Here is a 12,289-nt window from a genome sequence, read left to right as displayed (position 1 = left end):
TATTAAGTTCCAAACATTAAAGGAACAAATTAAAAAAATAATTGTTTTTAATTTTCGAAAATTATAAATTAAATGTGAAAAGACATAATAATACTCTTATTTCAGACAAATAAATCTTGAAAAATGCAACAACAGTAAATAAACATAGTTTAAAATATTGGAAAAAAATGTTAGCAACCCTAGGCATAACAGTCACTTTTGACCTTTATTTAACTACTCTACTGAATTCTTCCACCAATGGAAAGCTACGTTAACAGCAAGTATTTCTCTTAAGGGCAAGGAGTCTTAAATAAAAACATCTTAATTTAAAACATAGTTTTATATTAATCGATTTCTTAATAAATTTCGAGTTAATCACGGAACCATATTTAGCTACATTATATAGGCAAATGAATTTTTACAACTACTTTCTATTGATAGTAATTATTAATATATTAATTAATTACAAGGGCTACTAAGAAATTCCACTGCTACACTATAGGAATCATCTTCATTTATATGAAGTCTAAACTAACTTTTATACAAATAACTGAATGTATAATAATTGATATCTATTATGTATGAGTATCTACGCATTCTTAAACCATTCTCCCGATTATAATAAAACTTTGTTGTTATAAGTCCAGGAACAAGAAAAAGTCTGACATTATCTTGAATTCTGATTCAAACAAGTTTCTGTTTCAGATAAAATATTTTTTTTAATGCAACTAATATAGAAAATTGTTTATTTATATAACAAAAAAGAAATATTTGTGACGACCACAATATGCAAAATAGAAAACAATACTTAGAAATAAAAGATTTTTCAAAACTCAAATGGGGTCTGAAAATGGATCTTCAGTCTGCCCCGCTAAAACCTTATAATTATTTTACTTTATTATATTTCCTGGGTGTTTTATACACTTTTTAATAACTAAAACTGACTTTATTAAAAAATATATATACCTGTAAAATTGTAAATACCGTTAGATTATCTATATATTGAACAATTTATACATTACACATTAACAATTTAACGTGTTATTATTAGATTGTAAGGAAGAATGTACAAATAAAAAAAAAAATAAAGTACAAATATGAATAAAATAGCTAACCTAACTTAACCATTAATTTCAGAGCCAATCAAGTTCCAGTTCTTTGGAGTATGTTGCAGTTCACAATATCGCGTGATAGATTATAATCTAACGGTAACAATCAGCGACCAAAAAATGTCCCCACTCAATGAGTGCCAAACACAACTTCTTGGCACTCAATTCAAGTAGTCGCATTTGCAAATTCAACCTTAAACTCAATCATTAAGGTTGAATTTGCTCTGAAATGGCGATTTTATTGAATATTGGACTTTAATTAAAGGCCTTTAGGTATAATTATCTTTACCAATAATTTTAAAACTGCCAACGCAAAATTGGCCAGATTTTAAGTGACATTTTCTACATGATTGTGCGTCCTTTTATTATAAGAGGTCAATGTGCCAGATACATAATATTCATACCAATAAAGAACTGGCCTTAATTCATACCACACGGTATATTTTATATGTATCTATTTTTGGGTTTTTCTTAATTTGTCCTGGTCTGGCTGGTGGGCTACGGCCGTGGCTAGTTACCACCCTACCGACAAAGACGTACCGTCAAGCGATTTAGCGTTCCGGTACAATGTCGTGTAGAAACCGAAAGGAGTGTGGATTTTCATCCTCCTCCTAACAAGTTAGCCCGCTCCCATCTTAGACTGCATCATCACTTACAATCAGGTGAGATTGTAGTCAAGGGCTAACATGTACACAATAAAAAAAAAAATTATATATGTTTAAAATAGGTAATGTTTTTTTAAATATCATTCTTCATCTGAACCGCTGCATTCGTCAACTACGATGCCCGTGGATATTAAAGCAAGTATTTCTTCATCGTTCATTTCATCGGTTTCATCAAAAGGTTCAGCAATAAATTTTCGTGTTATTAGAGCTTTTTTAGTTGCTACTTCCTTTGGTTTAGTTATATTTTTTACAGGTGATTTTGGTGTTGGTTGAATTTTTTTAGTTGCTAAAACTTTTTGATTAGCCTGCTTTGGTTTCGGTGTATTATTTACTGCTACAGTAGGTTTTGCAACAGATTTTGGTGCTGTTTCAATGGTTTTTTTAGTTGTTATAGCTTCCTGTTTATTTTGATTTTCTTTAGGTTTAATATTGGATGCTACTACAGTTTTTTCAGTTGCCTTCGGTGTTGTTTCGTTTATTTTCTTTGTTGCTACGTTTGGGTTAGTTGGATTTGCTTTTGGTTTATTATCAGTTGGTGCAATAGATTTTTCACTTGATTTAGGCGTAGTTTCTGTAACCTTTTTAGTTGCTACACCATCTTGTTTGATTTGATTTGGTTGAGGTTTAATATTATTAGGATTAGGCTTTACAGTCGGTTTCTGTGTTACTTCTTTGTTATTTGCTATGTTTTCTTTAATCTGATTAGTTGCTACACCATCTTGTTTAATTTGATTTGGTTGGGGTTTAGTATTACTTGGAGTAACAGCCTTTATAGTCGGTTTCTGTGTTACTTCTTTGTTATTTGCTATGTTTTCTTTAACCTGATTAGTTGTTACACCATCTTGTTTAATTTCATTGGGTTGGGGTTTAGTATTGCTTGGAGTAACGGGCTTTACAGTCTGTTTCTGTATTGCTTCTTTGTTATTTGCTACGTCTTCTTTGATCTGATTAGAATTAGGTTTAATATTCGCTACTGTATTAGGCCCAACAGCCAGTTTCGGTTTTGCTTCAATATATTTCTTAGTTGTTATATTTTCCTGGTTATTTTGATTTACTTTGGCTTTTATGTTGATTGTTGAAGATTTGTCAATTGGTTTAGTTGACTCAGTAAGTTTTTTAGTTATAACTTCTTGATTTGGTTTTCCTTTAGTCGGTGTGGTAACCGGTTTAACATTTGGAGTCAGCTGATTTGGCTTAGGTTTAGTTACTGGTGTAAACGTCGTTTGTTCTTTTTTAACTGTAGACGTCTCACTTTGTACTGTCACTAACTTTTTCTCTGATGCAATAGTTGTCTTAGGAGGTTGATCATTTTTATTTATAACAGTTACTTGTTTTGTCTGAGATGTTGCAGTCGGTTGTTTAATTTTTTTCTCATTTGAGGGAGTTTCAGCAGTTTCCTTGTTTGGTGCTCCTTTTTCCTCAGTGTTTTCATTGTCTTTCTTTCCTTTACTTTTTCTTTTCACAAAGATAGTATTAAGTTTCGCCGGAAACTGAGAGAATCTATAGCTTGGCTTTATGGTGACTTTTGCGTTTCCTGCAAAAAATATTATAATCAGAACATTGTGCTTAATAATAAGGCGTTGTTTCAAAGTGGGTTGTACGCGTTGTTTTATTTCCTCAGGAGGTTCTGGGTCCGATTACCATCTCTCTTATTTCAAGAAATTTTAATAATCCGAGTTGTTGAACCTACACTACCTACACACCTACACTCTAGTATGCGCACACAAGCACAATTTTGTGTTAACTTAAACAGTACAATTATTTTTTTGCCATACCGAAGAAAGGCTGTAGATAATTTTTTTTTTGCCATACCGCATTTCTGGTTGTTCGCCGTGCACAGGCGGTCGAAGTCGGCGATGTCCCGCACGCGCGCCACGTACAGGTTGCGGTGGTGCTGGTGCTGCTTGAACTCCTTGATGTTGTGGCTCTTCAGGAAGTGCTTCAGGTGCGCCGAGTCCGGCGGCCGGGTGAAATGCACCTGCCGAGTTATCATCATCATCATCGTCATCATCATCATCATCATCATCAACCCATATTCGGCTCATTGCTAAGCTCGAGTCTCTCCTCAGAATGAGAGGAGTTAGGCCAATAGTCCACCACGCTGGCCCAATGCGGATTGAAAGACTTCACACACAGAGAATAGGGATGATGACGGTTTTTTTAACTGTATATAAATTAGGAGTATACTAATAATAAAGCAATTTTATAAAGGTAAGGATATCAGCGATCGTTACTTTCGGAGCTACGGGGATTTAAAGGGTCAATTTGCAGTCACAAATGAAAGCACAATGAAATAAAATATTGATGACTTGATCGAGAGTGTAATTAATAATTTCATAACATTCAGGAGCTTTTTATATTAGTGCTTTGTAGTAATAAATATATAAAGGAGGCTTAGAGTCACATAGCAGGCGATGGAACGAGCTATACTAGGAGTATCTCTGCGATATCGAATCAGAAATGAGGAGATTCGCAGAAGTCACCGACATAGCTCAACGAGTTGCGAAGCTGAAGTGGCAATGGGCGGCGCACATAGTTCGAAAAGCCGATGGACGTTGGAGCCCAAAGTGCTGGAATGGCGACCCCCCCACCAGAAAGTGCAGTGTTGGCCGACCCCCCACCAGGTGGACTGACGACATCAAGCGAGTCGCAGACATTCGCTGGATGCAGGCGGCTCAGTATCGTGATGTTTGGAAGTTCCTACAAAAGGCCTATGTCTTGCAGTGGACGTCTATACGACTGATATGATGATGACGAGTATTAAATATAATTTATTTTATGAATAAACTATTAACTCATTCATGAAATTCTTTCTTCTTATATTTAAAGTAAATTTTGTACGTACCCTCAAAAACAGGGGATTGAAGACATTCAGCAACCTCTTGGTCACGTTGAGACCTAATACCTGTTGGACGACAAAATACTTTTAATTAAATTGTTTTGTTTTCAAAATCAAACGACTCCGACAGAAGAAATATATGCCCTCATCACCGTTGAAACGAAAATATTACTATAAGCAATAGAGCTTTTGGTCGATTTGACTTAACGAACTCCAAAAAATTATGAAGTTCTCAATTGGATGCGTATGTTTTTTTTTTAATGTTTGTTACTCATTTATTACCCAATTTTGGAAATTCTTTAAAATGTTTGAAACAAACTTCCAGATTGGTCCCATTTCATTTTCATGAATATCAGTTTAATAATTCTGTGTAAAATCAAAATAACTAAAATACGTCTTTGAAGTCGGTCAGCAACAGCTACTGACGACTGCAGTCGTCGGTAGCAGTTGGTGCTCGTGTGAATGAACACTTATACCATGTAGTGATAATCGAGGACATGCTAGTAGTAATAAAAAAAGGACTTACGTTCCGAATGTCGTCACTGGCCTCGTTCCTGAGCCGCTCGGCCACGTAGCGCTCGGCGGCCGAGTGCGGGCTGTCGGGCAGCGACTGCCACACCTGCCGCACACATCATCAATAACATCATCACTATACATATAATGATTTATTTATTTTGCTATCATCCGCGAAAAGTCGACGAACCCATGCGACAACGTCACCCAGGTCCGACAAAATACTCAGACTTTGCAATTCGGGGTGAAACGTACGTAGAGAGTATTTTGTCGGACCTGGGTGACGTTGTCGCATGGGTTCGTCGACTTTTCGCGGATGATAGCAAAATAAATAAATCATTATATAATCATGATGAACTTCCGCAAAGTAACGCCTGCTTCTATCCAATATTAACATCATCATCATCATCATCATCATCATCATCATCATCATCATCATCATAAAATTAAAAAAAAAATTTACTTCAATTAAGCCATTGACCTCTTATAATAAAAGGACGCACAGTCATGTTGAAAATTTCACTTAAAAACTGACTATTTTTGCTTTGAAAGTTTTAGAATATTGGTAAAGAAAATTATACCTAAAGGCCTTTAAATATGGTTCAATATCCAATAACATCCCAAACTCAGAGCAAATTCAACCTTAAGCATCACGTTTAAGGTTGAATTTGCAAATGGTTGTGGTTTGGTACTCATTGATTGGGGACGTTTTTTGGTCGCTGATTGTGCATCCACTTTTTAATAGGAGATCGATGCCTTCATACCATTATGAGAGAGTTTTCCTTTAATCTATCCCCCAAACTGTATCATGTCAATTACCTTAATCATAACGGCCTGCAGCTCCTCTTCTAGAATTTGCGTTGTTCGCTCGTCCAGTTCTACGGGATCGCCTTGCACCGCCTCTGCGTCTGTAACACAATATACTATGATTATATAGCTCCCGGGCAGCCCGGGATGCTAAATTTGCAGAGCTTGAGTCTCTTCTCAGAATGAGAGGAGTCAGGCCAATAGTCCACCATATTGAATTAAAAAAATTCTCAGGTATGCAGGTTTCCTCACGATGTTTCTCCTTCACCGTTCGAGACACGTGATATTTAATTTCTTAAAATGCACACAACTGAAAAGTTGGAGGTGCATGCGCCGGACCAGATTCGAACCCACACCCTCCGGAATCGGACACAGAGGTTCCATCACGGCTCTATCACTGGACCTACTAAACCGATTTTAAACAATTGTGTTACCACTAGAAAGACACGTTATTTGCGAGTGTTATAGGCTACATTTTATCCCTGAATTAAATTTAAATAAAATGAAATAACATGCCTGCAGCTTTCTCCGAATGGAGAGTCTTCTGTCTCTTAGCCAACGATACAGCGGCTTTGGTACCTTCTAAAGGTCGTTTCTTCACCAGCTGTTGTCGCCCAATCGCATTCTCTGCAACAATAAGTAGACAGAGTTTTACCTCGCAGCTCCCTACACTCGAGTTTTATTTACCACGAGATTTTGTATTTCCCACATTCTAATATGTCGTTTATTCTATGCTGATTTATGCCTGCGAAAACCAGAAATATCTCAATTTATGAAGACTAGAAGATTATCGTCCTATGTCTTACCTTAAGTAAATATGGCAGCCGATTGTGGAGCTTGTCTAGTCTAGACACTCAACCTAGACTGCACAAGTATAATGTGCATTCACTATTTATTAAAATATTTTTCTTGACGTAATATCGTCCCAATTCGCCAGTCACTTTTTTTCAGTTTCGCAGCAACCCTTCGAAATAAACCGACATGATTCCTCATGATATCCCAAAAAATTACATTTTAAACTTGGATAATTTAGAATCTAAGGAGCAACTATGATCTGCTATACTCGTATTCACAAGAATCATAATATAAAACTATTTGTTATCTTCTTCATTAGACACTGAGATCCAGAAAAATTGTTTTGTTCAGGGTTGTGACTGAAAAGATGAACCGTGAATAAATATGTAATTATGCCTAGTGCCCCTTATATTAACATGATGATATTTTCTTGGTAAACGACTAGTAAAAGCTTAATTGCGATCTTACCTGTGTGGTGGAGGTAAGTGATGATGCATTTGCAGTAACTTGATTGTTTACAGTTTTTTAAACCAACATCCCGTACTGCTATCAATGGGGCATTGCTCACTAAATATGAGCTGGGAATCGAATCAAAATCCTCTCTGTTATGAAGCAAACCTTTTGCAACTACTCCAAGGACTGGCTACTGAACGGACACAATATATGAACGTATCCAAATAAGAACTCCCTAGTAGAAGAGACGAGAGAAAGACAAATGCCGGCCAATAACGGTCACAATAAGTATTTTTCCCCTGACGAGATATGGTCGTTGACGCATAATATTAGATGCCGCTATATCAATTGACGAAGCTTCGCACATCCCATACATAATCAACCATTTTCTGACTATTCACGCCTAACTGACAAATGATGTCTGAGGTTCACACTTTCAGAATTTCCTAGTCTAACCGACACGAGAAGACAAAAATGCTTTTTAAGGCTACTAACTCTCAAATGATTTTGCAGCGTCTGTTTCTTCCCTGTATACCTGGCGTCGTTGGAAATATGGCATTAATTCTGATTCTGATTATAATGTCGAAGCCGTGCTAATGTTACAAGGCTGTAAGTAAGTAAAGGATACTGACGAGAAGAGAAACGACTTTGCTTCTTAGAAGCAAATTATGTAGTAAAGAAATAGCATCAACTACAAAAAAGGTTAAATCCTTTGTAATCGAAATGAAAGCGACTGTTAAATATCACGGCGCATAGTCGTCCTTGCCCAGCATTATCGCTGGCCGATCATTCGAGTGGAACAACAACCTTACAAGAAAGATTATTTCGACCCTGCAAATCCTGTGCTAAAGTCATTCTTGGTAAAAACAAGTAGTTCAACAAATGCTGACTTGATGATTTACATTTAATTTCCAGTTTGTTCCTGGGTTCTTCTGAATTCTGTGCTATAGAATTGATAAAGACAACTAGTTCAACAAATGCTGAATCTTTAGCTAAGTCAAAGATTAAATTACAATTTCATTTTAAGTTTATTCGTAGGTTTTTCTGAGTAAATGCATGCAGTAGTTTCTACATACCATAGCTCTCATAAAAAGATTCAGAGTAATATAGAGGGCTATGGAGTAACTGCGTGACTAAATCAGAATTGAGGAGAGCTGCAGAAGACCGAAGAAAAGCCAAACTTAACGAGTAAATCAAACTAAACGAGTACACCTGTATGTAAACAAGTTGCAAAGCTGAATTGTGAATAAACGAGGAAATTAAAAAAAAAATGGAAGTTGGGAGCCTAACTGCTGAAGAATGGCGACTTTGCAACATAGAGCTGCACATTGTTGGTCGACCAGCAACTAAGTATACCGATGACATCAACGAAGCCGCTGGCTGCAGGCAGGTCAAGCTGTTTGGGAGTCCTTAAGAGATATGATCTACATACATTATGACTATGACGTTGATGATGATAACTCACTAGAAAAAAACTGTTTCAAAAGATCTGTAACAAACCTTGACAAATCCAACTAAACAAGATCCTTTATTTAAGATCTAAAACGAGTGATAAATAACATATTTTTTACAAGAGAAGAAGGCAAATGTGAAGGAACTGAAATACATAAATTGTTCTGCTATAAGTATACTAAGCGAGATTGTAACTATCTTTCCAGCACCAACCAGCACATTTGAAAATTTAGAGTACATGCCAGCTGTATCAATAGCACAAAAATTTTACTTACAATACTGACAATTTTTGCAAATATCAAATCTGAATCATCAATGTCTACAGAACGTACCAACTTCAATACATGTTTCATCTTTCATGCCTGTGGAAATAAAAACATACACCTTGCATTCTAACCTTTAAGTCCAGAACTTCGGCGTTTTCAGCAAATCTTCATTTATTGGATTCAACGTTGGCCTTTAACTTCCATTTATCCTGAAACTCTGATGCAATCCAGGACAGCAGGACAGCACCGTGGCTTGCTAAAACATTTAATTTATTAAAAACATGATATTGTTATAAGCCAAAAACAATATATCACGTTACTTACCTTACCAGCCCACCTATATTGTACAATTTTTCAATATTGAATTTTGATTTTTTTCCAAATCAACTGGAAAACTATTTTGAAAAAGTCAATAGTTTCCAATACTCTTTCTAAGGTTCGGCATTGTTTTAATATGCCAGTAAATCGAACTATTTAATTATTAAATTACCTATTTAAATCGATGTTGATCAACATCTCAAGTTGGTAATTGGTTAATTAAATTCCCAAGCACGAAGGTGTCTTTACCTTTACTATAAATAAAAAACCGACAGTGGCCGATCATCAGGCTCTCGCATTCTTCTTCTACTCTTTTTCACAGACGCACAAACAAGTTATTATAATATAAGGGTTGCGTTTTCCACCCTGATGTAAGGAACCCTAACATGAGGGAGATTCTCGACATGCCCTTGCTCTTCATCCAACCAGATAAATGAATTGATTCCCGCAGATCCAATAAACAAACTATTTCCTTAAAATCAGTGGTAACAACACCCACAGTAGACTCTTATATAGACTTACCTTTACATAGTTGACTTTATTGGTACAGATTCGTCATTACGGCCTCGTATATGAACGTTCACAACAAAATATTTCTTGGAAAACATTCTACTCTTTTTTCGAGGTCATCTCATTGATCATCTATTCGGTAACTTTCATAACACAAATTCCTTATTACTCTGAGCTTACTACTTACTACAACAACATTCCACTGAATTTACAAACAACACGTATTTACTTCACAGAAACTTTATTAAACCATTAGTATACGAGCAGTGCAAATTGCATGACAAACGAAAGTAAAATAAAAACACATAAAACTCAAATTATTTAGTTTCTAAATTAAATTTAAAATTAATCAAGACAAACGACACTATCTGAATCGGAGTCGATATCCATATTGGCGACGTCGTATTTGTCACTTTGTTCCGATTTATATTTGGCGATGGTTTCTTCCAATTTCGCCCGAGGGAGATTAGATTCAATATTTGCAATGTGCTCGATTCCTTCGTCAACCAAATCCAATTTATATTTCAGCTTGACGATGGTTTCGATAGACTCCAGATCCATATCAACGTTTAACTCGTAAACGCCTCGCTTGGTGGAACCGACCGACATGTTTTTCCATAATGTGAAATTTAACCCCTTGACACCACGATTGCTCTGCTTCAAACGTTCGAAGGCGAGCTTGGTTTGCATAATTCGTGGCAAAACCACGGTCATATTCAAAAACTTATTCTTGCATTCATCCTCCCCGACAATAACCAGCGGTATGCGATTGATTTTTCCTAGATCCAAATTGCATAACCACCTCCTCGTTTCAGCATTCTCGGGTAACAAACAGAAGTATCCAGGCTGGCAGAAGCCGTAAGTGAGGAAGTCAGTTCGACTTTGACCATCTAGCTGATGGTATTTAAACATCTTGTAAATGATCGTGTCTTTAACTTTTCGCGCTAACGCTAGACTTAGCGGCTTGTTGCCTTTGAAAGCGATTTGGACAATGTCCTTTACTGTGTCAGATATAGAAGGCATGGGGGTTAAATTCGGGGTAGGAAGGTGAGTTATAGAACGTTCGTTCAGGCCGGCGTCAAACGCTTCTTTGTCGATCGCAACTGCTTTTAGAAAGACATTGACTTTTTGCAACTCATAGCCCAATTGCATCTTGTGAAGTTCGAGAACTCGAGCAGAAGATGGCGGCATATCGACGTATATACGTGTACCTTTGTCGTTGACGATCATTTTGACTAGCTTCCACTTACCTATGTTGACGCCCTCCAACTTTTTGTTCTGTAACTTCAACTTGGTGAGGGGATCGATGTTCCTGTACCTGGAATGTCCGGGCAACCAAATGGCCGCGCGCTCGTACCACAATTCCTCCGAGGTATACACCAGGACGTTGAATAGTTCAAATTCTCTGAAATCTAAGCCCATAAGCCAGTCTCTGGAACGTACATCGCGCGTGATCATTTCGTGTCTGTACGAACTGTGCTGTTTGGCTAGAGTGAATTCTGGAGCCCATCCTTGCGACGTTTGTGTTACCTTTGAATTAATTAACGTTTTTTTACATTATTATATTAATTGTACACCAAACAAACACTATACATAGAGGTGTAAATTGAATTAGGACGATGTTAACATTTTATAGCCAATATTGCAAATTATGTCAAAAGACTGAAGACGTAATAAAGTTGTTTGAGCTCAGCAATACAAAGGTAACGAAGTGTAAAGCTCTGAAATTAAGCATAGATAAAGAGCTATGTAAAAAACTGTTAAAACCATACCTTTATCAGTTGTTTAACCAAGAACTCCTTAAGCTGTGTAGTTTCATATTCATCGATCGTCTGAAAATCGTCCTTACAGAGGTACAACCTATCTTCCCCAGTATTTTCTTGTTGAAAGTTTTGATGTTGTTGCATGGTTCCTAACTCATACTGAGCTGGAAGGGGAACCATTACCGGGGCATTCATTACCTCTGAAGGTGGCACTTGCACCATGGGCATATTTGCCTGGTTTGATGGTATATTCCAATCTGAAACTATTACAATTGACTATAATAAGACTACTTATCGATTGATTCAACATTCGCATTCGATTGTTTCTTGTTTTTAACATTGTCTGTAACTTTAATTTCAAGCTTTCAACTAATTATATATAACCATTATCTTATAATATTATGACCTGACGTTTCGATACAAAGCCTAATTGAAATAAATGAATATCGAATATTAAATTTTTGATATAATATTAAAACGTTCTCTGTCCAACTGTACGCATCACAAACTTATACTATGGCTGAAAATTTAATGTAACTATAAAAAAATAAAACAATTACTCTGCTGAAAAAAAAACTGAATGAAAAATTGTGAACTTGAATTTTTAAAGTTTAAAGTTACTATGATTATTTTGTGCTAATCGTGTTACAAGTTTTCATTGTAATAAACATTGATGAGGAAAGAAAAAGTAAACTTGTATAAAATGTAAAGTTTACCTGTATTCATGTCTGGATCATCTGACTGCCTAGAAGTTTGTGCTGGAAGTTCAGTATCATCTGAAAATTATATTCTTCAATTATAAAAAGGCTTAATTCGTATT

At 36.2% G+C, this 12,289-nt stretch overlaps 1 protein-coding gene across 4 annotated transcripts in view; it reads right to left on the bottom strand.

The window, feature by feature from the left end:
* Positions 1-146: 146 nt before the first annotated feature.
* Positions 147-12,289, bottom strand: part of LOC112055024 (uncharacterized) — a 33,002-nt gene continuing 20,859 nt past the window's right edge. For 2 of the 4 annotated variants that reach the window (XM_052887213.1, XM_052887214.1), the window contains exons 12-18: positions 12,186-12,245; positions 6,429-6,539; positions 5,925-6,013; positions 5,119-5,211; positions 4,599-4,658; positions 3,566-3,731; positions 147-3,287 (exon numbers count right to left, since the gene is read on the bottom strand). In XM_052887213.1, the coding sequence (XP_052743173.1) occupies positions 1,834-3,287; positions 3,566-3,731; positions 4,599-4,658; positions 5,119-5,211; positions 5,925-6,013; positions 6,429-6,539; positions 12,186-12,245 (2,033 nt within the window). In that variant the 3' untranslated portion in view covers positions 147-1,833. Of the gene's footprint in view, positions 3,288-3,565; positions 3,732-4,598; positions 4,659-5,118; positions 5,212-5,924; positions 6,014-6,428; positions 6,540-9,930; positions 11,237-11,478; positions 11,733-12,185; positions 12,246-12,289 lie in introns of those variants that run through there. The other 2 variants (XM_052887215.1, XM_052887216.1) reach the window with 2 other exon arrangements.

The sequence above is a fragment of the Bicyclus anynana genome, chromosome 18 (assembly GCF_947172395.1).
Source record: "Bicyclus anynana chromosome 18, ilBicAnyn1.1, whole genome shotgun sequence".
NCBI classification, from domain to species: Eukaryota; Metazoa; Arthropoda; class Insecta; order Lepidoptera; family Nymphalidae; genus Bicyclus; species Bicyclus anynana.
Note: the sequence above shows the minus strand (reverse complement) of the source record. Positions and strands in the feature narration are given on the sequence as shown.